Source organism: Phocoena sinus, chromosome 1, assembly GCF_008692025.1.
Source record: "Phocoena sinus isolate mPhoSin1 chromosome 1, mPhoSin1.pri, whole genome shotgun sequence".
Classification (NCBI taxonomy): domain Eukaryota; kingdom Metazoa; phylum Chordata; class Mammalia; order Artiodactyla; family Phocoenidae; genus Phocoena; species Phocoena sinus.
Genome location: NC_045763.1, coordinates 104,294,422 through 104,320,368, shown reverse-complemented (window position 1 = coordinate 104,320,368; position 25,947 = coordinate 104,294,422). Strand labels below are relative to the sequence as shown.

General features: G+C 48.3%; 1 protein-coding gene across 6 annotated transcripts in view; it reads left to right on the top strand.

Moving 5' to 3' along the window:
• Positions 1-6,604: 6,604 nt before the first annotated feature.
• Positions 6,605-25,947, top strand: part of IGSF3 (immunoglobulin superfamily member 3) — a 99,034-nt gene continuing 79,691 nt past the window's right edge. For 5 of the 6 annotated variants that reach the window (XM_032627483.1, XM_032627491.1, XM_032627467.1 and 2 more), the window contains exons 1-2: positions 6,605-6,730; positions 7,366-8,033. In XM_032627483.1, the coding sequence (XP_032483374.1) occupies positions 7,991-8,033 (43 nt within the window). In that variant the 5' untranslated portion in view covers positions 6,605-6,730; positions 7,366-7,990. Of the gene's footprint in view, positions 6,731-6,838; positions 6,953-7,365; positions 8,034-25,947 lie in introns of those variants that run through there. The other variant, XM_032627458.1, reaches the window with a different exon arrangement.

Genomic DNA, 25,947 nt, shown 5'->3' with positions numbered 1-25,947 from the left:
CTGCTTCTGCCACACTGACTTTCTCTCCCTCAAATGTGTCTCAGGGCCTTTGCACATGTTTTCCTCTCAGCCTGGAATACTCTTCCTCTAGATCTTTCCACAGCTTCCAGTTCTCTGACAAAATTTTCCAGTTTGAATTTTAGTACGCATAGTTATTCTATTGGCTGTGTCAGATAACTCCGATATCTCAAGGATGTGTGGGCCTGTTTTAGTTTTCTGCAGTTTCTATTGGTTCTCACTCATACTGTCTTATTTCCTGGTTATATATGATTATATGCTGGAAATTTCTTTGTAGAATCATAATAGGATCTCCCTCCTGAAAGGATTTTCATTTGCTTCTAGAAGGTGCCTGGTGCTGCTTGCAGTCTGCAACTCCTTTCATGGAAGTTCTAGGCTCAAGGTCTCCTGTCGCATCCAGATGACTTGAAGCCAAGTCAACAAATATTTATTTACTGAGCACATTCTTTGCGCCAGGCATTTTGCTAGGCATTGGCATACACTAGAGGACAAGGCAGACCAGATTCTGGCCCACAGGGAGCTTGCATTCTCAGGAAAAGACAGACAATGAACAGAAGAATCAACACAGTGCAAACTCTACGAGGATAGGAAGCATGCCTGCTTTCTCCAGCACTTTAGGGCATGGAACAGTGCTTTATGTTAACTAAATATTTGCTACATTAAAAAAAAAATCCCGTCCCAATGTTATTTTTCAGTATTATTTAATCACTGGTGTTTCGACTGCATTGTTGGCTGACTGCTCTTTTCCTCTTAAATATGTAGTATTTTAAGCATATAAAGGGTTAAATAGACTTGTATGTCAGCCTGGAAATATAATCACCATTTATTATCTTACTCTTATGGGGAATTGTGTTCTGAGTTCCAAATAATTAACTTCAAAGTGAACTTTTGGAAACTGTCAGCCGGGCCCATATATATTTGGGTGAGATTGGCCAATGTCTTTGCACTCTTTTATAGGAACAGGCAACATGCCAGCCAGACCAGGCCAGACAGGCTGGGTGATCAGTGGGGTAACAGATGTCTCAGAAAGAGCACCTCCACATCCAGAAGGCTCTGTTCCGCTCTAAGCTCATGGTTGTTTAATCCTTAGAATCTTAGGTCTATGGTGACACACCTTCCCCTGTAGGAGGACGGAGGCTCTATGATCAAACTAATGTTCTTTTTTTTACAAGAGAGGCCAAGCCAAATTCTTAAGTGTCCTCCACCTGGGCAACAGCATGGTTGAAAGTGGCAGCCAGCCCTGGCAGCCAGCCCGGCTGCCCTGGGACACTGAGACAGTGAGAGAGAGATTGGGGTCAGCCAATCTAACTCAGAGGAATCACTCCAACATGACAAGTGCCACAGTGTTCAGCCTGAGCTCAAAATCCTTGCCTACCCAGAGGCTCTGGGTTATTTCCATTCTTTAGCAAAGGGAGAGAGTGCAGAGAGAGAAGAGCACAGGTGGTGAGCCAGAGTTGGGTGTAAGAAGCCCATCTAAGGCTGTTGTTGGGTTTGAACAAACAAACAAAAAAATTAGGACTTGCTGAGATTTTGCAAAGGAGGAATGAAGAGCAATGAGATGCTCAAGGCTTGGCGTGGGAAGGATGGTGAGCCTCTTGACACGGTCAGGACTAAGTTTAGAATGGAATAGTGGTGGAAATGATGGGTTCTTCTAATTCTTTTGATCTCGGTGACATGCTATTGTAGTTGAGGGTCCTCCCAATCAAAAGCAGAAATGGACTTGGATAGAGGAGATGGATCTTGAATTTCCATTTATGATGGAAAGATCCATCATAAAATTTTGAGCTGGAAGAGCCCTTAGAACTCATTTAGTCCAGTCTCACACCGATGCTTGGAAACTGAATCTTCTGGGATGGGGCTTGGGAATCTGTATTTTAATGCTTCTGGAGTAATTCAAGCACAGCAGTTTGGGACCTTCTGACTCATCTGACCAACCCCATTTTACAGAAGACGAAACTTGGGTCCAGAGAGGTCAAAAGACAGCGTAGGTAGCAGAGCCTGGACTGAAAGCTCGAATTTCTGGCTCCTGGTTCCCGGCTCCTTGGACTGTGTGAGGTTTATAATCAGTGAAGAGAATAGCTAATGAGTACTGAGAACTAAGTACCAGGCATTTTGCTAAGCTCTTTCTACATATCAGCTCGTTTAATCCTCACAAGCTCCTTGCGATGGCACATGCTATTGCAATCCCTTTTTACAAACCAGAAACCTAGGGTGAAGGAGGTGAAGTAACTTGACCAGAGTTGAGTGTCAAAGTGCAGATCATACAAACCCAGGCATCCTTCTCCAGGTCCACTGTTCTCTGTCAGCCGGAGAATAAGCGAGCACAGCTGTGGGGTTTTGTGGAGGAAGGAGAATGTTCGCTGAATGAATCTTACTTTTCATCCCAGATGAACCAGCCTTCAGAGTTCCATGTGCAGGTGGGTGCAAGTCCAGACCCTTCTCTAACGCTAGATGGCACCCCTTGGGTTCTGAGCACCCACCTGTGGGGAAAGCTTAAGGGGCCTACCCCTTCACCACGCCATCTCAACATGTAAGAGTCAACTGTATATTTTTTAAAGACAGACGGTATCCTGAGTAAGCAATTCCTAGTCTTCAGTTCTGGGGATCCTCGCCCGCACAGGAGGGTAATCACCAAGAAGGAAGCTTCTACCAGGAAGATTGGTTAGTGGCACTTTGAGCTCTGACTTGGCTGTTTAGTGAAGGCATTGCTATTTCCACCCAGTATTTCAAGATGCATTAGGAGCAATTAACATCAGTGCTTGTGAGCACGCAGTGTCAGGCTATCTTTAGGCAAAATGCCTTGCCCTCCACTTTCTTTCAGCTGACAACAAAGAATGAGGTTAATGCCCCCTTCCTTTTTTAAAAAATAGAACTTTCTGTCACTTGTGGTTTTATATTAGTCTTTCGATTGCAGCCACAACAGGTCTGGAGATGTCAAAACAGATAGAACCACTTGGCCATATTTATCCACAAAGAAATTCTGTGCTGTTGTTTCCCAAGAGTGTTCATTTTTAAACACTAGCTTCCAACAAATAAAATTAGGAAGAATTCAGTGAACGTCTGGATCTACTGCTTTTCCTGAAAAGTAGGAAAATCAGGCAATATTGGATCTTTGCTTTCGAGTGCAGCGCTTTGCTGGAGCTGTGCTTCTGTAGGCTTCTTCGTTTGACTCCCCGAGGGAGAAGATTGAGTTTTCCAGAACACTCAAACTATCCACCCGATTCCAGACCAGTCCAGGAGAGGCTTCAACATTCCAGCGTAAGATGTTTTGAAGCAAGTTGCTAATGTTTAGCCTGGGCACCAGGCATTTGCTGACTGGGGACTCCTGTCCCCTCTTCTCCTTGGATTCTTCTCCCTCCCTTGTGACTTGAGTCTCTCTCGGCCTGTGGCTGATCTCCTGAAAGGGCCACTGTTCAGCACTTACTTCATGTACTTGCTCCTCATTCCTAAGGGCAGAGGCATTCTTTTAATTGTACTTTACTCTCCCCGCCTGACAGCACAACTCTTTGAATATCAATGTGGAAATAGGAAAGATACTAGGCTGGGAACCAGCCATAACGTATCTGGGGTGGTGATGGAAGTCCAGGGTTGACAGATCATCCAGACGGATGCCAGGGGTCTAGGTGGTAGGAGGTGGGGTGGGTTGAGAAGGAAAGAACTGAGAAGGGATAATTGAGTACAGGGTTCAACGATGCAGGAAGTGGCCTGGGCAGAGGACTGGGGATTGAATGCTTGGGAAGCGTGATCTTGGAGAAGGGGTTGGGCAGCCTGGTGGGACTGAGAGCTCCATTGAAGGCTGAGGTGGATCTTCTGGAAGAATCCTCGACCCTCCTCTTTCTCGCCCCTTCCATATCCAGTTCTCCAGAAAATTCCATTGAATCTACTTTTAAAATGCTTCCAGACGCCACCCATTTCTCACAACCTGTATTTCTACCACCCTAGTCGGAGCCACTATCCTCTGTCATCTTTTCAGTGCCTCTTCCACTCCTATCTCCCAACACTGTAGTCCCCCCACCCCCCGACTGCCCCCAAGCCTGCAAAGTCCTACAGGATTTTGCCTTTGCAACTTCCCTGATCAGATTTCTCCTTCTCCTTCTCTCCTATGCCATTTCAGGCACACTAATGCACCTTCTATTATCAGAGCATGTTAAGGGGCTTTGTGCTTGCTCTTCCTTAAGCTTGGAATGCCCTTCCTCTAGAAATATCCGGGGCTCACTCACTCCTTCTAATTTGATCTCAGCTCAGATGTCACTGCCTTTGTGAGACCTTCCCTGACCGCCTACTTAGAGTAGAATCTTCCGCCTAACCCCACACACATACGTGCATATTCCCTTATCCCAGTTTTCCTCAGAATAGGTCACATTATGCCATATATCTCTTTGTCTCATTGTCTGTGTTTCCCGTGAGAATGTAAGCACCACGAGTGAGGGCAGAGAGTTTTCTTGGCACATAATAGACGCTCAATAAATAAAGGAAGGGGTCTAGCAGATAAGGAGAAGTGCGAGGTGCCGGAGTCAGGGTTGTCTTGGGGGAAAGAGGTAATATTAAACACAAGAAGAGATTTTCAATACAGTACTTGGCAGATGTGATAAATATTTAATTCAATTTGGTCGAAGTATTAATAGTGTAATTATTATATGCAGATCACAATGTCAAGAGCTGTTTGGGGTAAATGATAATTAAAGGGCAGATCCTGCCCACAAGAAATTTATAGCCAAGAGAGAGGGGTGAGGGCAAATAAGACCCCTTAGTTATTTTTGCATCCCCATAGCATGACCTTCATTGCCCTGCACTCTGGTGGTGAGGGGGTAATTAACTTTTTTTTTTTGGCATCAGTGAGTTATCAGACTATTTCTTCACTAAATACTGTCACCATCACACTGTCCAATGGGGTGAAAAATACCTTACAAAGCCACAGCACCTTTCTGACTTCTGAACTCCGCTCTACCCTTACCCCCCACCCCAATTACATTTTGGACATCTTCATTTGCATGCCTCTTGGGCATCTCAAGCTCAATACATCCAATCTGATCCTACGTACTGTGATCTCAGTTGCTGAGGTTGCACTGGTTTTTCTGTTCCATGCCTCACCCTCAACCTGGCATTCCACAGAGCCTAGCTCCTGACCTGCTCATTCCTCTCCCTCCCTGTTGCTACTTCTGTGGTCCTGGTCACCATCATCTCTCGTCTGGAGATGTCGAGCCTCCTGTAGAACTCCCCTCCCATCCATCCTCCACACCTAAGCCAGAGTGGGCTTTCTAGAATGTACTCCTGATAACAATACTGCCTTACTCAAAATCTGCAGGGGCTTTGCTATGGCTCTGGGCTAAAGTCCACACCCCTTAACACATCATACAAAGCCCTTCAGGTTCTGACACCTGGTTTCTTCTCTGCTCGTTTCTTGCCACTTCTTTCTTACAGACTAGTTTGTGCCCAACAGAGATCTCTGATCCCCTACCTGGGCCACTCTCTCTCTCCGCTCCGGGCCTTCAAGGATACTGATTCCAGGGCCTGTGAGTCCTCCCCTTCCTCCTCTCTCTCCCCCTGGTGCCTCCTTCTGCTCTTTTGGATTCTACCTAGTTTTCATTTCCTCTGAGAAGCCTTCCGGGCACCTGGCCTGATCTGATCAAACCCCCCTCCTCCTCATGCCCTGACCCCGCAACACAGGGTCAGAGGCCTTGCATGTGCTTCCTCAACACTGTTCTTTTCCTGCCATACCTGTTTTATGGTTTCCTTACTAGACTGCAAGCTCCAGGAGGGCAGGACTGTCCTATTCTACCTTGGTTAACTCGGGTCTGTGCTTACTCAGTACATGCGTGTGTTAGACAAGTATTGAATGAATGAAAATGCACTTGCTTGGATACGAGTGTTCCTCATAAAATAATTATAGCTTGCATTTACTGAGTGCTTAAGATGTAGCAGGCACCATCCTAAGTGTTTTACAAGTGTGCCATGGACATCTCATATATCCCTATTAAGCATAGGCCATTTCCTCATATACCAGGTGGGTAAACTGAGGCACGGGGCTATTGAGTAACTCGACCAAGGTCTGCAGCAGGGAAGTGGAAGAGCCGGGGTTAGAAGCCAGACTGTTTCTAGAGTCCAATTCAGTCTCAACGTCTAGGAAATTGTCTTAGAGTGAAGTGCAATGTGGGGTTCTACTATATGAACAGATTCAAGGCTCCTGCAGAGGGCTTTGTTTTTGTTTCCCAGAGAGGGGACGCGCTCCCGGTCCGCCCTCTTCTAGGCTCAGGGGTCCTTTGCTGGGCTTTGGGAAGGGCCTGTGCACCCAGCCCGCGGCCGGCTAGTCTGCGTGTGAGCCCCCTGATTAACTTTCGGCGCTGCCAGGCCCCCACGCCAGCTGCGCCCAGGTCCTCGGTTGGTCCTTGCTACCCGCAGGTGCGGGCGGGGCTCCACCAGCCGCACCCTGAGACCCCGCCCGGCCCCCAGCGTGGCCGCCCGGCCCCCGGGGTTGGGGGGAAGGGGCGGGCCCCGGGGCGGTGCCTCTAGCCAAGGCCACCGCCCTCGCCCCGCGCTCGGCTGGCCCGGGTGCAACGGGCCGGGTGGAGGGGGCGGGGACTGGGGAGGGGCCGGAGCGCGGCTGCTGGTGCCGCTGCCGGAGCAGAGAGAGGAGGCGGCGCGTCTCTAGAGGCGTGCGCCGGGACAGACGGACCGACGGACCGACGCGCGAAGGGAGAGGGCCGGCGGCGAGGTCGGTATCCGGCGACCGCGCGCGCCGCGCGGGGAGGGGCGGCAGCGAGGGGAGCCGGAGCCCGGGGGGAGGGCGGTGGGAGGGGCGGCGGTGGGCCCGGCTGCGGCTCCGCTCTGGGGGTCGGCCTGAGACCCCTCCCCTGGCAGCGAAAGCGGAGCCCCGGGCTCCCTTCTCCCTCCTTCTCTTTTCTTTCCAATCAGCGAAAAATAAACACCCGGAGAGGTAAAACAATAGCGGGGCCACCTGGGACGCGGCGCGCGCACAGCTCCCACGTTGGGGCGAGGGCCGGGGGTGGAACGGGGAGTGGCGGCCCCACCTCGGAGCCTCTTCCCGATTTGCCCCCGCGGAGGGTGGGGCTACCCGCGGCGCCGGGGCTCGGTGGGAGGCGGAAGGAATTCCCAGGAGTGAAGCATTTGGTGAAAGTATTGCAGGAACGATCGGGCTTCCCACAATTGCTCGGCTCTGTGCGGGGAAACTGAAGTGAAGGCTAAGGTGGCGACTTGGCCAAGGTCAGACTGCAAAGGTTGACCGTCCTGGTCCAGGACAAGGTGCCGGGACCAGCTTGGCGCTCAGCCCCTCTCGCTTTTGCGGCGGCCGTGCTTGCCTTTGATAAATCTCTGTTGTGTTTGTTTTAGAAAGCTGCTGGCATTGTGGGACCGCTTCAGGGCTGCCGAACGAAGGCCAACTTGCTTCGTGTGTTGCGGGCAGGTCTGGGGCAGGTGGCAGACCCGTGATCCACCATCATGCATGGAGACGGACTTTTTGATGAAGAAACCCAGAGCAGTCGATGCCGACCAGGGCGATTTGGCTGTCAAAGGTTTTGACAAAACCTGCCCCGTTCCCTTTGGGGAATCCGAATGAGGGAGATTACAGACACCTTCACTGCGAAGCCAAGGACATTTCTGTATAATCAGTGGATGAAAGGATTTTCTCAGACTCTTTCTTTCCTTTTCCTTGAGGATTAATCCACCGCAATCTACAATTACAGTGGAAACCACAAGGCACAGGATGTGGCAGGAGCCTCCAGCGCCGTCCGAATTGTTTTGGACCCTTCCTTTAGCCTAGGGGAGTTTAACACTTGCCACCCGCCTCCCCTCCCCCACTGCCTCCTGCTGAGCTCTTTAACCTGTTCTCATTCCCTGAGTTAAGTTCTGTTTCCAAAACTGTCTTCTGGAGCTCTAAGTGGATTGCCAGAAATGAGAGATTAAGTGCTGGGAGAAGAGGAAGCGCCCTGTGTTGTGTCTCCTCTCAGCTGCCGACATGAAGTGCGTTCTCCCAGTGCTGAGCTGTCTGGCTGTGCTGGGTAAGTGGCTGCTACTTATCAGCGCGATCCATGTGAAAGTTTAACCTGCTCTTGGTTCCTCTCATTCCTTGTGGTTCTTTCCCATCAACACTCGGCTTTGGGGGGCCCCGGGAGGCAGCGGTGTGTGTCACAGGTTGGAATAGAGCCCCATTTCTGACCCAGGAGGAAAGGTGGCACATCGTTTGTTGTCTTTAAGAAGGAACATTTGCTGTCCTTCAGTGTCCGTCCCGGGCCCCGCCGTGGGGTCCCTCATCTGTGTCGACGCTTTAGGGACTCCATGTGGATCGTGGATTGGTTTCTTGTATTTTATAAACCTGGTGCTTCGGCGTCTTCATGTCTGTGTCAGTCCACGTCAATTCCTCATCCGATCCGAACTGGCAGCATCATTCCCACTCTCAGCAAAGTTGGTTTGGTGATAATGATGGTGTTTTTTGGTCTTTTTTGAGGGGGAAGTAAGCATGGGTGGAATAGGGCTTGAAGGGATGCTTTGCCCTACCTAAGTGATCAGTAGACTAAAAATGTTTGAGGGTCTAGTCATATGTCCCCTCACCAAAGAAGCTCAGATCGTAGTTCTGGGGGGAAGAGAGACTGGAGGAGTGGTGCCTGGTAGAGGCTGTGCTAGGATTGGGTTTTGTGACCCCACAGAAGGTTAGGATGGTTAGATCGGGATGGAGAAACTGGGGCCTGAGAGGTGAACCCTTGACACCTCTCTTAAGATTCCCTCCCATTGAAAAGTCCCCCCTTTGCCCGACATTCTCTGATTCCACAGTGCTTTTCATGCCACTGAATGCTGTCTTACTCTTAAGTGTGGTATCTCAGGACACATCTTGGGTCTAGGATAAGCTCCCTGGCCAGGATCTGATGCATCCTCTCCCTCCATTGCCTTAGACCTCGCACGTGAGCACACCCTACTGCCCCCTGGGTTCAGCTCAGTCCCCTGCATTCAGAAGAGGTTATCACTGCTGCGTGTGGTGTTTGCATCTCCACATCTAGGTGTCTTGCATTTATGGGACTTATTGTGACCTAGTGGCAGTGGAGATTGCTTTCATGTGTTGTCTACACCCTTGCAAGAGTTCACAGAAGAGTGGAAAGAGAGTGGACTTTGCGGTGGAGAACCTGAGTTCAGATCTCAGCCTGACTATGATTGACGTCTGAATCACAGTAAAATGGGGTGTACCGCCAAGGGCTATCTTGACAGTTAAAGGCTATAAGGTGTCCTGAAGGTCTTGACTGCTTTGAAAAATGTCTGGAGCACGTAAGTATGTGCCATCAGTGGTTCTCAAACTTGGGAGCATGTTAGAATCACTGGGGGAGCTTTAAAAAATCCCGATGTCCAGGCAGTGGCCGCAGACCAATTAAACCAGATTCTCTGGGAAGGTGACCCAGGCATGAGTCTTTTAGCTCTCCTAGACAATTCCAGCGTGGAGCTGAGTTGGAGAACCTGTGTGTGAGTTCATCACTGCCAGCTCTGCCTTCCCCGCCTCAGCACTCACAGGGACACCCAGTCTGGCGGCAAGCTTAGTCAGTCTTCCGTTCAGGTGTGGGTCAGGATACGGTGTCTCTGTGTCTCCTGTATGCTCGGGCAGAGTCAAGAAGACAGGTAGCTCTCCATTCGCCAGTCCTAAGTATTGTATTGGTATTTGTCATTCACTTAGTGTGTGGGTTTAAATCAGTAATTAGTGATTCATGTGGATACAAGAGGACAAACAGGTGAGCCCTCCGGGAGGCTTGGGCACGGGGTTGATGGTGTGGCTAAGGCGGGAAAGAGGACCGAGTGGAAGGGTGGGGCCCAGGGCAGGAGAAGGAATCACCAATGGGCAAACGAGGCAATGTGACATTTGTGCTTTTTGTTTCTCCTGGCTGCTCCAGAAATGTAAGGCTGCTGGCTGGTTCCCCTTCTCTTCACCCTCTGGGCCACCCTGGAGTGGAGCCCTGGCACTGGGCACTAGTATCTTTCCTCCACTCCCAGCCTCAAGTATAAACAGGTACCATGGAGGAAAATGAGTGTCAAGGTGGTGTCAAAGGGGAACGGCGGCCGAAGAGCACACCTGGGTGAGAGTGGGGAGGTTTAGAACTCTGGACACGCCTGGGTTTTTGATCCCCACTGGTGAAATCTCACCTTTTCTTATCACTTGATGGCTGGCAGCATGGCAGGGAGGGGGCCTCGCTACTACTTTGTTAACCTTGGAGACTAGAAGGTCTTTGTGGAGGGAGCAAAACCCAGGTTGGGTGTCTTATTCTTGCTTGCGATCTGGTGTGATCGGATTCATGTGTCAGCATTCTGGCCGTGTAATGAAAATTAATGTGTAATATGAATTGAAAATAGCAGAGACTCTCAAGGTTTTGTGTCTAGGTGGGTCACACGCTTGGAATAAAATTTTGTATGTAAAAAGTAGGACCAGTTTAAGTGCTCTGCAAAGTGAGACTGATACAGGTGCTGCCAACCTCCAGAAGTGGCAATTTGAGAAAACCCTGTGACAGCATGTGAGGGGCGTACAGGGTAGATCTGAGATGCTTGTGACTCCCTCGACATCATCAGACCTGTGCTTTCCGCTCCCTTCCGTTCCTGATGTCTAGGACTTGGATCAGGTTCCTCCTTTTCTGCCTGCTTGGGTACCGATTCCTGCCCTCTCGACCACCGTGTCTTGTTTCGTCCTGTTGCAGCTCTGGGTGCCCCACCCAACTAGGCAACCATTGGCTGCCATGGCCACCCTTATTCCAGTTCGAAAGCCGTCTTAAGCATGGGCTTGGTTGAGCCAAGAGAATAGTAGAGTCTCCGCTACTGAGAATGGATGGAGCCGGAGGGGCAGAAGATGAGTAGAGAACAGGGGCTGGTGTGGACGTGGCTTGAGTGTGAAAGAGGGAATGAGGAGGGAAGAGGGTGGTTGTGTCTGTGCCTAGGCCCAGGGCAGGGAGCAGCCTGTGTGAGTGACAGGGACATGGGAAGGTGACAGCTCTGTGGGGGAGACAATAGCATTTGTGTCTGCAAGAGCAGGAAGGGAATAATCAGGGAAGTTGAATATAAGCTTTAGGCACATAAGGCAGATTTCGATTTTACGCAACCATGAGGAGTTAGGCCTTCCAGACCAGTGCCGATGTGGCAAGATGAAATAGCTTTGAAAGTGTTAGCAATGAAAAACGTAAGTGATGGGGACATCCCTGGATCAACACAGAGAACTTATAGGTGTCAGATGGTCATCTGTGTTCTTCTCCAGTGGGAGAGAAATTCGTTCGTAGAGTTTGAAAAGCTTCTTGTTTGAATAGGTTGGGACTGGGGAAACGATCACGACCTTCCCAGTTAGTTAGGGAAGGCTTCTTAGGGGAGAGGCCTGAGGGTGCTTCCAAAAGAGATTGAAAGAGACTTTGATGTTCTGGGGGGAGTGAGCTCAGAGGCAGGACTGGGTGATCAAAGGCAGAGAAGGAGGAGGAGGAAGTGGAGAACAGCGAGGTGGCCTGGGGTAGTCGGGGGAAGGGTTTGGAAGGAAGAGGATGAAGATCGTGATTTACGGATGAACAAACACCACTGTCCCCACAGTTGTCCCAGAGGCAGTGCCCTTCCCTTTTCTGGGGACCATTTGACAAGAGTGCCAGAGAAGGGAATTCTTGTCAGGACTAGGCTCGCTTAGATGCCTTTCAACTGTGTGAATCATTGAGCCACCCCTGGGCACCCAGGGCTGTGTTCAGATGTCCCAATCCCCTCCATTTGTCATTGCAGCCAAGAGAATAGCAGTACTACCACCTCTCCTAACTCTAGCCCTTACTGTGAAGCAAGTCCTATCTCATTAATCCTCAAACAGTCTTGCCAGCTAGATACCTTATATTATCATTCTTTCGTAGATGGGGATATTGAGGTCCAGGGAGGTTAAGGAACTTGCCTGAAAATGGTTTGAAATGGTGCTCCACAGGGGTGGGGATCCAGGTCCTTTCTGTCTTGTTCCAAGTTCATGCCTCTATTCCCAAGGTCATCTCATGGTCCAAGATGGCTGTGCTATTCCCAACCATTACGAAGGAGGAAAAGGGTTGGTGAAGGGCATGCCCTCGTGCACACATTGCTTCTGCTTATATCCCCATTGGTTAGAACTTGATCACATGACCATACTTTGCTGCAACGGAGGCTGGGAAATGTCATCCTTAATTCTAAGTATCCAGCCAAAACTGGGGTTCTATTATTGTAGGGGAAGGAGAGGACAGAATTTGGTGGGGGACAGCTCTTGGTCTCTGGCACAGTTACAAAGCTAGGAAGTGGCAGAACAGGGTTTTGAAATCAGGGCCATTTGGTTCAAATCCTGTGTTCTTGCATCTAACAAGTTGCCCCTCTGAGTATGAGGCCCCGGGCCTCCAGGAAGCCTTTTTGGGAAGGCGTGAGCTAGATGAACCAACACTTGTTACCTGGGAAGCAACGCAAATCAGCATACAATTGAATGCTCAATATTGTGGTTTTAACAGTGGTACTGTAGTGTTTATAGAATGCTTATGTGCCAATCACAGCCAAACACTTTATATAGCATGATCTTCCGTATAAAGTGCTTAGGGACCATCTCTGTCCAGTTCATTACTGTAGCCCCAGAACTCAGCCTTGTGCCTGGCACAAAGTAGGTATTCAGTTAAATTTTTGATGAATGAATGGTTTCACAAGGTAGGTATTGTTTCTATATTGACTCCTCGATCAAGATGAGGAAATTCAAGGCTCAGGAGTTCAAATCATTGTGCTCAAAGGGAAAGAGCTAGAAATTGGCAGGGCCTGGATTTGAATCCAGGTTGTCTGGCTATAGAGCTCGTGCTTTTACTCCACTGACCAGGGGTTCTTAACCTGTTTTGTGCCATGGATCCTTTTGGCAGCTTGGTGAAGCCTATGGACCCCTTCTTAGGATAACATTCTCAAATGCATAAATAAAAACTTAGGATAACAGAGAAAATCAATTATATTGAAATGCTGCCATCAAAATATTTAAAATTATGATACAGCAATGTGCTTCTTTAATAACACATTAATAACAAGATCTACCAGCAGATCTAACAGTTATGTAATTTTGCTGTAGTGAAGGGTGAAAATGATAATTTGAGGTATCTGCATCCCCTGTGATGTGATATGAAAATATGTATGATTTGTATCGTGACAGTCACAGGTCCTGGAAACATTACCATGATACTTGCCTACATTCACAATTAAGGAACAGTTAACTTAGAGGTTCGTGAAAATAAAGATGTAATTTTTTTTCCCGTTCAAGTTCACATACCTCCTGAAATCTGTCCATGGACTCTCGGGAAGTTCAAGGTAAAGTTTAATGTGGTCACTGGTTGTTGTTCCCCATAGGTCACTGGGAAAGACCTATGCGTGCGGACTTGGGCTGGGCTTTCAGAAATGGGCAGTCTTTGGATGGGGAGGGCATTCTCTTCCCATGAGAGTCCTGCAAATGCAGAGGAGTCAGCAGTCATAGTGGTGGCAGAGTGGCCCTTTAGGGATTGGAGAAATGACTGTCAGTAGTTTTAGGGACCAGTTCATGTGGGATGATGCCGCATACAGAGAATTAGTTCAGATTGTAATGAGTTTGGGATTTGGGCTTAGACTGGGTCTGCCTGGAGCCCAGGCAGACCACTTCCACTGAGCCCTAGCCTGGGAACTGGATGAAGTGGCTCCACTTACTGGCCTCCCATGGTCCCTGGCCTTGTGCATCCTGAATTATGGCTCCTTGATTATTACTTGTAGGTTCCTTTGGGAGTTCCTTATTCACCGTGATTGGACACCTGTTTCTTTGCTGCTTTGATGTGAGCACAGCTATTCCTTGTAAAGGGTTGGATTTTAATTTAAGGAAATTTAGGACACCTGTGTGTGAATGACCCTGATTTTCAAAGAAATGAATGGTTGCATGAAAACCAAGCTTATATTTGTAGAAAATCACATGTTGCCAAATTCCCTCATCAAGACCCTTTTATTAAGTGACTAATTGTGGACCACAGTGGCAGGCACTTAACAAAGACCATGACAATGGGCCTCCCTTAACTAGAATCCCATCCCAGCTAAGTGGGATTTTGTTTTTTACTTTTTTTTTTTTTTTGCGGCACACGGGCCTCTCACCACTGTGGCCTCTCCCGCCGCGGAGCACAGTCTCCGGACGCGCAGGCCCAGCGGCCACGGCCCACGGGCCCAGCCGCCCCGCGGCACGCGGGATCCTCCCGGACCCGGGCACGAGCCCGCACCCCCTGCATCGGCAGGCGGACTCCCAACCACCGCGCCACCAGGGAAGCGCTTGTTTTTACTTTTGAGCTCCACTTTCAGGAAGGTGAAAATCACAAGATGTAGTAGCAGGGATTGATTCTAGAAATTGGCTTCCAGGCCACCATCAGCCCAGTCTCTGCATCTTCCGCATCTGTAATTATAGTAGCAGGAGAGAGTCATGAGCCTGGGGGCACTGCAAGATTCTGAATCAAAGATTAAATTATATTAACTCTACTCAGGCTGGGAAGTGGTCAGATGTATCTTAAAAAGCTTTATAATAGGTTTTATGATCATGAGAGTTGAAACAAAGGTTCTGCCGAACCCTCTATTAACCCTCTATGAAATTCACCCGAATACCCTATTTCCCTTCATCCAGGTGATCCAGGCCTTGCTGGAACACAACCATGTTCCTCCCCTCCAGGAGATGATAATCTAAACCCTGGGGTAAAAAAAGTGGTAAATCACTTTGCAAGTGGACAAGGAGACAGTGATATATCACGTGTTCTCCAAGGACAGTTGGCGGGGAAGGAGAGGCGAGGCAAGTTTGGTCTTGCTTTCAGCTTAGCAGGAGGACTGAAGGGAATGCTCTGTCCAGGAGAGGGATGCGACTGGAGTAGCTCTCGAGTGGTCAGTCTGGAAGGGCTTTCTGGATGGGCGGGAATTTTAGGCATTTATTTAAGTAATAGGAGAGTGAGGTCCTGGCAGAATTGTGGGGTGGAGGACACCGGGGCACAAGGGGCTGTTTTGAGAAGACTTCTCAAGGGGTGGAGAAGCCCGAGTGTCAGTGGGCCTGGGCTCTTAGAGGTGCTGGTGGGAAGAACTGGAACAGTCGGTTGGTGTGAGGTCTAGGTATTTGGATCAGAGACAGATGGCAGATACCAGAGAGCTGTAGGTAGGTGTCCTAGAGGACCAGCGGGAGAAGTGGCAGGGAGGGCAGGGAGCATTACTGGAGGTGGGGGGTCCAGAGTGGAAGTGAAGGGGACCTGTTTCTGTACCGAAGGAAGAGCTTTTGTGTGTCCATCAAAACATCATCAGAGCAAAGACATTCTAACAAAACCGTGAACTCAAAGAGACTGGTGTCCAGTCTTCTCGTGGGACCTCTTCCCATCAACTTACAGGTCCCCAGACCTTCCCTTTATTAAAACAGAGGGAAGAAATCTGATACCAGCCATGCGTACTTTCCCATTATGATTCTTTCTTTTTTTATATAAATTTATTTTATTTATTTATTTTTGGCTGCGTTGGGTCTTTGTTGTGGCACGTGGGCTTTTCGTTGTGGTGGCTTCTCTTGTTGCGGAGCGTGGGCTCTAGGTGTGCGGGCTTCAGTAGCTGTGGCTCGCAGGCTCTAGAGCACAGGCTCAGTAGTTGTGGTGCACGGGCTTAGTTGCTCTGCGGCATGTGGGATCCTCCTGGACCAGGGTTCGAACCCGCGTCCCCTGCTTTGGCAGGCGGACTCTTAACCACTGTGCCACCAGGGAAGTCCCCCATTATGATTCTTTGATATAGTGGAGTATGTTCAGAATTGCCTTAAGTTGGTGTTATTTTCATGTATTTTTTTCTGCTTTTGCTTGTAACACCCATTTTCCGCTACTCTGGGGTACGGTCTGCTCCTTTTCCATGGCAGCCTCTGCAAACACCTTCTCTGCTCTCAGCTGGGCACTGGCTCCTGCTTGTGTTATGCTGGTAACCGAGCCATGTCATGAGATGGGCTACCTGCCTCCTTCTCAGGGACCCCCTTTATTAACTCCCCTTCCCCCAAGAGCCCCATAAATTTGAAATCTTCTGTCTCCCAGCCAGGCAGCATTTACTAAGTAGTATTAATCTGTTTTTTCTACGTGGTAATCAGTGTGACCCCTCACATTTGATACAGTAGTCCAGTTTTAAAGCAAAATTAGTTTGGTGCTCTGGGTTGCCAGTGACCAAAGGAGACATAGCCTGGACCCATTAGGTACCTTAGCCCTGTGTCCGCAGCTTAAGGGAAAGTGGGGTCATGGTGAGGTGTTTTTGAAACCTGTAAGGTGGCCAGCTTCCTCACCCCAAGTGTTACTTTGAGAGCCCTAAGGGGCTTGCGTAACTTACTTAGGGGTTTTTGCCCATTAACTGGTTGCATAGGCAGCCTTGATTTGACGTTGCTAGGGAGGGCTTTTAGGAGGAGTAGGAACTGGAGACCTGTGTGTGAGTAACCATCGCTGCTTCAGGGCAAACCACACCTTCCCTGTCCTGGCCAGTTACCACTTCCCCACCCCACATACCCACCCTTTCTAAAGACTTCCAGAGAATGAAATTTCACAACCTCTTAGATGTAGCACCCCCATCAAGAAGGAAATCTCGATTTTCACTGAAGATTTGTCATAATTTAAAACAACAAATAAAGTGCTTCAGGGTAGAATGTTACATAACAGAAAGGTGATGAGCTGTTAGTTGCAGCTTCACAAGATAGCTTATTTTTGCTTGCTCTATTTCTTTGACTTCTGATTTTTTGGACAGAGTGACATGTGAATATAGTTCTCTTGTAAAAATCCAAACAGTATCGACAGAAAGTAAAAAGTGAAAGTTCCCCTCTCTGCCCCGAGCCCCTTGTTGAGTCTGAAATATATTCTTTACAGTTTGATACACTATGTTCTCTCAGGCTTTTTTTCTATAATTTCTAGTCATATACTCGCACAAATATAGATTTTTTTCGACATAAATGGACTCATACAGAGCATATTGTTCAACAACTTGATTTTAAAGGGGTGATGTAGGGCTTCCCTGGTGGCGCAGTGGTTGAGAGTCCGCCTGCCAATGCAGGGGACATGGGTTCATGCCCCAGTCAGGGAGGATCCCACATGCCGCAGAGCAGCTGGGCCCGTGAGTCATGTCCGCTGAGACTGCGCGTCCGGAGCCTGTGCTCCGCAACGGGAGAGGCCACAACAGTGAGAGGCCCGCGTACCAAAAAAAAAAAAAAAAAAGGGGTGATTTATTCCACTATTTTTTCAGTCTGAGTTTTGTGGCCATATCAGAACTGATTTGGTTATTTTATAGCTAGAAGAAGCTGTAATTGGTGAAATCGTTGGGGAGTAGTGAGCCTTATTCAATAGCTATATAACAGAATAATTTTGTCTTGCTGTGTCAAGAGCAAGAGTCATAATAAAAACACTACCCTTAAGCTTTAATGTACTTAAGAGAAATAATTGACTTGTTTATTCTGAATATGTTCTCTAGAAACACATACATTTAACAAATTAAGCACACACATATTTTATTGACCGTCTTAGTTATAATCTTGAATTAAAATAAAGCCCATTCAAAACTTGTTAAGAGGACAGTCGTAAATACTGGATTTTGTATCCAATTCAATCAACTGTTCTTATTTGTTCATAGACTAGGAAAAAAATGAGAAGTTTTCCTGCGTTTTCAACTCCCACATGATTCTTCCATTTAGAGTGAGCTGGACTGGAGTAACCTTTAAGGTTGCTGGCTACCAGACCTTCAAGGCCTTAACCCAAAGGAAGAGAACTTTTTTTCTTTAACCCTGCAGGAGCAACTATTGCTGTAAAAAGATGATCATTTCAAAGTGTTGGGTTACTTCTCAGGTTCACTGGCAGTGACTTTCTTTAAAACCCTGGGGGCAAAAGCAGGTTTCCTGGATGGTTCACCTTTAGACCTGATTTTTAAAAGAGTCGCTATTTTGGAGGGGTGGTTGTCGGATTCACATATCGCAGCCAAGCCTTCTTAAACATCAGGGTTTGACCTGGCTACCACCCATCCAGAGACGACTAGAGTCTCCTTACAGTACTTTCCTGAAAAGACTTCCATCTCTTCCTTCGACAAATATTTGAGTGCCTGTTACAAGCAGTCGTCGTTCTGTTATCTCAAACACCAAGAACCGAAAGCTAAAATCATAATGAACATTTTAAGTAGTCACCTGATAGGTATTTTTAATCTTCAATAAATAGAAAGATTAATTAAAGACACTCTGACGTAAGGGAACTCTTTTCCTAAGGTAAGTCTTTTTTCTTACTATTTCTTAAGTCTTTTCTTCCTGTTTTGTTCTCAGCTCTTCATTAGCAGCCATGAATTACACATGCCCTGGGCAGGCCTGGTGAAGGGCCTATAGGAGTAAGAGAAGGGTACCATTGATGGTGGGAGACGTGCTTATTAACTGCTGGGGATGTTGTATTGGAATTGGGAATTGCATACTTAGCTCTGAACTTCTAGGAAGTCAGAGCAAAGGAGACCTAGAATAGTCACATACTTTGCCATCAGATAGGAGACAGCATCCACAGCCAGCTTTCTGCTGAGGACCCTGGTGTTAGGGGGATGGTGGCGTTAAGGCTGATCACCCTTACGTGGTACTTGGCCTCCCTTAACTCCTGTCCGGAGCCCAAGGCTCTCACCACGGTTGTTTTCCAGAAGCTGCTGGGTTAGCTCAGCCGGGTGGCGCGGGACACACTGACGGACTCTTCCAGATCTGCACCTTCCCAGGGGCCTTCCCTCGACCTGGGGTGAACCCTAAGAAGCCCTGATCTGCGCTTCTCTCCCTCGTCCCTGGTATTTCTCCCCTCTCGCCCACGTACTCTAAGTCTGCAGGTCCCAGGCAGGTTGTAAGCTGTGCCTGGTGGCGATGGCTTGAGCCCCGGAGCAGGCAGGGCTGCTCCCAGGAGCCTGTGCGCAGGGCCAGCCTTCTCCCCACGAGCAGCTCTCCTCAGAGGCCTTTCTGGTTTTCCGCAGTTCTTTTGTTCCGCGGTGGTTTTGTGTTGGTTTGGAGATGGATTGTCTGTCGGGAGGTTCTGCTTCGCGGATGGACACGTCTGTTGGTTTATTAGAGGAGGGACTGTGCGGATAGGTTTGTTCTCGGCTCATCCCCAAGCTAGACAGCCCTCCGTGACACTGTTCAGAGATGATTTGCTGAGCAGTTTCTTAAGGTCTTCTGATGTTTCAGTACAGTAAGGTAGCTTGCTGGAGAGTTTGGCAATCTGTCTACTGGTATTGCATTACAAAAAAGCAAGATTGCATTAGGAGCACCGGCCCAGGTCCTTCTCCTTCCCTGTGTCAGGATGGGGGATGACTTTTAGCTGGGTGTCCCCGCACCTCTCGGCTGGGAGAAGCAGCACCCGTAGTAGCCCCTTTCTCTCTCACACTCCAGTCCAGGTCCATCCACTCCACCCCCCACGCCCAAGGGTGGATTTCTAAGAAGGTTGAAAGTAGATGAAAACGAACGTGGCTCTAGACTTGAATTTATTTTAGAAGACTCTTTGCAGATCTCATTATGCATAATCCCCTTATTTTAAAGGGGAATTATTCTGGAGGTGATGAAAAGACTGATGGCCTGGGTGGGGAGAGAGTGGAAGGAGGCCTGGAAAACTCTCCCAGCAGAAGAGAGAAATTCTGGGTACGTCGTCTTTGTTTTAATTAAAACGTTACACAACACAAACATTGCCTTCCCACTCTTACCCCACCACAGGAGAGCTGTAATTTCCCATATTTGGAATCTAGGGAGAGCCAGGCCACACTTGAGGACAAGGCCAGATTCAATCTATGCTTTGGGGGAAAGTAAGTAACTGTGAGAGCCGGAAGGGCTGAGGTATTTATGGCGAATCTATGGTTAATGTATGTGCTTCCTTGTCATAATTTATTCAGCAGCCCCTGATGTCCTGGGGCTGGTGCTGTGCCCATCAGTAATCTGACTCTTGTTTTCTTCTGCATATTTTCCCTTTTTCAAATGTATAGGCATTTGGCTTTAATCAAGTAGGCTTTTTCTCTGTCATCTGTAACGGGGAATGACTGAAGTCAGGTGGAGGATTTTAAGTAACTAATCATTTAAGACATTCAGAGCATAATCTCCCCTAGCCCCTGATCATGCCTGCATCCCAGAGATTGGCAAGGTTCCGCAGAGGAGGCAGGACAGGGACTTTGGCGTCCTTCGGAGAGACCAGGTGTCCTCCTTGCTGGCGACAGAGTTTTGTTTGCCTTTGGCAGGGGGACAGGGCCTGCTGATCATTTGCTATGTCAAGAGAGTTTAAGACGTTCCATGGATGTGACCAGTGTTTTACCAAATCTCTGTGCTGGTACAGCGAGCAGTGACGGGCCAGACACGCATGAAGATACTGTCCAGGCTCATTGATGTCTCTGCAGTGTGTCGAGGGCTGGCTCTCACGGAGATGCCGCAAAATAGATAGGAGGCCTGCTGGTTAGTGGTGTTCACCGATGTTTTTCATGAAATTACGTCAGGTCAATCAAAAGATCAGGGGTGCGGGGCCTAAAGTTTTCACGTGCTTTGCTAGGAATTTGAATGTGACTTCATATAGGTGTCAGGTATTAGGTTGAATTGGATTACAGCTGCTCTCCAAATTGTCATTTATTTTTTTTCCCACCCGCTCTCTGATGTTAGCTCTGGTTCTCGCTGCCTGAAGTGTCCTGCAAAAGAATTCGGTGAATATTACTCTAAGGGCAGCCTTTGATGCTTTCTCTTAATAGGATCGTAAAATCCCTAACAACGTAGACTAACGAGGAAGATTAGTTTGAATTAGAAAAATGTCCGAGTTACCAAATATTTCTCCAGAACTTCACTGTTAGAACTTTTAAGTAAATACTGGAACTCAGACTAGGCTAATAGAGCACCTACTAAAGATCCTTGGGGCATCCTGCTTTAGGAGAGAAATAAGAATGATTTGCAATTAACGTACCAATTGTTTATGTAAATGGTGTTTCTGAGATACTAGGCTGTGCTGAAAAACAGTTTGTTCTATTAAGTATTTTAAATAATCCCCATGAAACCCCATGTACTTATGCTGCTGGCAATATCTGTGTGGTATACGGACCTGTTTTTCGAGGACCTAATTCAGCCTTATCAGGACAGGGACTTTGGCGTCCTTCGGAGAGACCAGGTGTCCTCCTTGCTGGCGAAATTCCAAGTTGGTGAAGGCCCTGACACTTACGTCCCCAAATGAGTTAGATCACTTTGCCAGACGCTTCCACAGCACCTGCACTTGTCTACTGTAACATGAATTAATAAGTTTAACAGATATCCAGTGCATTCTGCTACGTGTTTGGCTGTGTGTTATATAGAGGAGACACAGCCATCCTTGTGGATTATAGGCGTGCAAAGAAGTCAGGCAGTGAACACATAAATACGCATATAATTAATTATAATAGTACAGCTAAACTGTGTATTCCTCTCTTTTCTTTTTTTAAAAACTGAGATGACTTTTTTTTTTAACATCTTTATTGGGGTATAATTGCTTTACAATGGTGTGTTAGTTTCTGCTTTATAACAAAGTGACTAAGTTATACATATACATATGTTCCCATATGTCTTCCCTCTTTCGTCTCCCTCCCTCCCACGCGAGATGACTTTTTAGTTAATGGTTTAATGCACTAGACTGTAAGTTCCATCAGGACAGGGATTGTGGCTGTGTAGTTGGTCATGGTGTCCCAGGCCAGCTGCCTGGCACAGAGTAAATATCAGGTTGAACTGTGTGACATTGCCGTGTTCGTAGGTCAAAAACGGTCGAATATCGGCAGTGTCATACAGTTCAACCTAATACTGCTCCGTCACTGTGTATCGAATGTTGCATACGTGTCATGAGTTCTGAGCGTGGCTGCATTCAACACAGTTTTCTTTAGCCACGGAAATCCCAGCTCTACAGTATTTGAAAAGGAACTCCAAAACTTCCAATAGGTAAAAACTCATGGACCTGTGATGCAGACATAGGGCATCTGTGAGACTTCAGAGCCTTGTGTTCAGTATATTTTCTATACAGTTCTTTGTGCATTTTCCACTCAAGGGTGGAGGCATGTGCCTTTGGGGTCTGGACTGCTGTCCGTAGCCCAAAGAATCTGGGAGAGTGTGCTGGAAAGCTGAGCTGGGAGGCAAGGATAGGAACAGGGTGGCCTGATGAGGAATGAGGGTGCAGAGACCTGTGAGCCCAGCTGAAGGAGTCGTCCCTGACCCTGAGTGAAGGGAGGACTTGTTTTCAGAGCCCAGACCTCCTGTGCTAAGGTATTCTTGGTCCACAGACTTATGGTGCCCATGATGTGCCCAGAGACCAGCTAGGCACTGGCAGGCCTCATTGGGAACCTCCTTTGTGCCTGACCGGCTGTGGGCTGGTTGTAGACCCCTGGCCCAGTGGAGGCAAGGGTTGAAATGAGGAGAAGGCCCAGCTGGGCCCTGCTGGGAGAGGCCCAGCCCTCTGGCCTGGGGCCCGCTCCCTGGACGTGGAACTGGGAGTCAGGCCAGTCAGGCCCAGCCTAGGGTTTGGACCGGAGCTTCCCAACCTCCTCTGCTAAGTACTTTTTTGCATCTGTTTGGATTTCATGGACCTCTTTCCACTTTCTATGCACAAATGTCCAATTGTGCCACTCTATTATATGCTCACTGTTTTCTCACACCCACAGGATAATTCCTCGTTTGGCTGTACCAGTGCAGGATGGGTGTGGCAAGGGAGGGAAAACGCAAGGATGCATGACGCTGGGCCCTGCCTGTGGCAGACACTGTTGGTTACCTACACAACAGCCATTTGTTTTCTCTTCTTGTTGGCAGAGCTCTGATTTCCTTTGAATGTCATGCCTCCCTCCCCGCCTCCCTGCCAACTAACTACTCAAGGAAAGGTAACTCTGCTTTAAGCTCCATGGTAAAAGCTGAGGGATCCAAGCCAGTCGTGGGTGCCCATAGTCTAGATATGGACGTGTGACATCGTTTTGGCCAATGAGATATGAGAAGTCCTCTGGGGAGGGCGGGGAGTGGATTCTGGGAAAGACATTTTCTCTCTTAAAAGGAAACACAGAAGGGACAGCTCCATGCACTAGATTCTTGGAAAAGAGGCAGCCATTTCGTCACCACGAGGAAAAGCAAATCTGTTGAGGCCATCAGAGGGGAAAAGACGGGAAGAACCAGGGTCCTTGATGATAGAGGCACTGAAGACTGAGCAGGCCGACCTTGCACTTTCTGTCATCACTGTTTCGGCCAAAGGAATTGTAAGCAGTTAGGGTAAGGAGTCCCTAGAGGAAAAGAACCAGGCATGGCTTTCTTGACATAAGAGAAGCCATTTTTGGCCTAAGTTACTTTGGGATCTGAGCCTGGCCACAGTGCTTGCCCTTGAACAGACCTCAGTAGTTAATAATCTTAAGGGAACAAAAGAATGCAAGAACTGTTAGCAGGCAAGAGATAGTAGGTATATAACAAAGATAATAGATCAGTTATAAAGACTCCCACTTCTTTTTCAATAGTGAAGATTAGCCTGAAGCACTCAACCACCAGATCAACTGGAACCTAAGGGATGGTGATGTTGACCTTTTCTGACCCTCGTGACTTCAGTCAACTAAAGCTTAGACTCTCAACCACCCAAGCCCCTCCATGAATATGAATGTACCCTGAGCTTAAAACTATCCTAATTTTGCTGTTTGGGGTGGCACTGCTTTGGGAAAGACCCGCCGTGTTCTCCTTAACTTGCTTCAAGTAATAAATCCTTCCTTCTCCTGAGTTTTGGCTTGGTTGTGTCTTTCTTGGCTGAACACCCACCAAGAGGCAAACCCAGTTTTTCGGGTGAGAGAATTGCTGTTTTCCACTACGTACAGTTGAAGGCAACCTACATCAGACACTTCCTCAAAGGAGCCGGAAATAGGATTTACACTTGTAAAATAGTACAGTGTAGATGCTCATCAGAAGGCACACTAGGCAGAGACAGCGCTTAGCCCTGTGGTAAACCAGAAGAGAAAGGGGTTAAGTATGTTAGTGGGAAGGACTCAGGTGAGGAGGTCGTATTTGGAGTGGATCATGAGGTAGGATTAGGATTTGCACAGGAAGAGGAGGAGGGTGGCGTGAACAGACCTGTGGAGATGGGAGTGGACATGGCTGTGGCAGAGAGCAGGGAGGTTATGTCCTGCCTAATTCCACAGGCAGATTCTAGAGCACTGCAAATTGCAGGCTTAGAAGGTGACCCTTGATTTACACAGTGGGGAGGATGGTGGGCCCCTGAGCAGGGAAGAAGCTAAGAAAGTGGACCTTGGAAGGGAGAATTAGGCAGCCGCGTACCAGGTCGATGGCAAGGGAAGAAAATAAAAGCCGAGTGACCAGTTTAAGCTCCTGGAATAATTCAGTTGTTGGTGGTGAGATTTGAGTTGGAAGTAGTAGGAAATGGGGGAAAATATCAAAGGAAAACTGTAAAGGAAAGTAACTGTTGAAAGAAGGGAGGATTGAATGAAGAGATGATTGAATCTTGCGTCTAGAAGATGACTGTAGGAGTTTGAGTGTGATGACTTGACATATGCTGTCTGTTTTTGCCACTGGGGTTTTGAGGTAATGACGGAAGCTCTAAGTGATGAGACCTTGAATTCATTTGAAAATAGGGGCTTGACATTGGGAATGAGAGGTCTTAGGACTTAGACGACGTGGCAGAGACAACAGCTCACCAGATGTGCGCGCACCCCTCCAAATTTGTGCAGATTTTTTGACACTGTGTGACTAATGTGAGCCAGTGAAACGGGTGAGGAAGTGACAGGTGTCATCTCCTGGCCGAGGCAGCTAAGAAAGAGCCTGTATTCCTTCATTTTGTCCTCCCCTGCCACAGCATCCTTGGGGCCCAGGGCCAGGGGCCGGGGGTGTGGCCACAGAGGGAGGAGTGCCGTCCTTCCAGAATCGGACTTGGATTGCTCCACCTTTAGCTGGGGATCCTTGTGGAAGCCAGGTCTGGAGCTGTAACAGGGTGGCGCCGCTGACGCCTGTTTGTGATCCAGGTGATAGATAAGTGGTCTTCAGGTTACACTTTTCCATCTACTTCTGACTTGATTTGCTCAGAGATCTGTGTTCTGACTTGATTTACTTCTGACCTGATTTGCTCAGAGATCCAGGAGCTAGAGCTTGCTGGCTGGTGTTTATTCTCTCTCTGGGGCTCTGAGTATTTTTGGAGGGTGAGTTTACGGCCACCCCCAAGGCCCTTTAGCTTAGGGGGATCCTTGTCCCTGAGCCATGTCAGCAAGATGGCTGCTCTCTCCCATCGGTCACCAGAATGTCAGTGGCTTGCAGAGGGGAACGTTTTGGTGACTGGTATCCACTGGTGACCAGCTTGAGCATCCCAACCATCCAGCTATAGGTGGAGCTTCAGGAAAAAGTTCCAGACCTCTAGACTAGATGAAGAATGAGGTACGAAGCCCATCTTTTTCACCTTTCCTAGCCTGAAAAGATTCCGAATGTGCCTTTTCTTAAAGGCTCAGGAGCGCGGATCTCGGCCCTTGAAGCACGGGCGCGCTTTGTTCAGTGCCGGGTGCATTTGGCCTGGCTGACTCAAGTTGTTTTCCGAAGGGCAGGGGCCCCGACGCAGTGCTGCGAGGCATTTGGCATCTGGTTTTCGTCAGGCAGCGAGTAAAAGTACGGATGCTGAATCTGATCTTGCTTTAAACAAAGCAGAGTTAGACACAAAGGAAGGGCCTTTGTGCGGCGCCTCTCCTGCTCCGATGTAATCTCTGCTGTGTCCTGTTTCTCCTCTAACTGAGAACTTTGACTCTGCAAATAAATACTCGGAGGAAAACCCTTCAGACCTGGGGACAGGCGGCATGGGCCACCGGGGCTCTTCTTTATGATTTGAAAATTTAAAGACAGGGACAGACTGTTTCTCTTTTTCCTGTTTCTCATGGAGAGTTGGTGTTTTTATTTTCCCCCCACTTTCAGCAAAATAGAGCTGTCATATATATTTGTCGATGCTGTCCTGTTCATGGGCT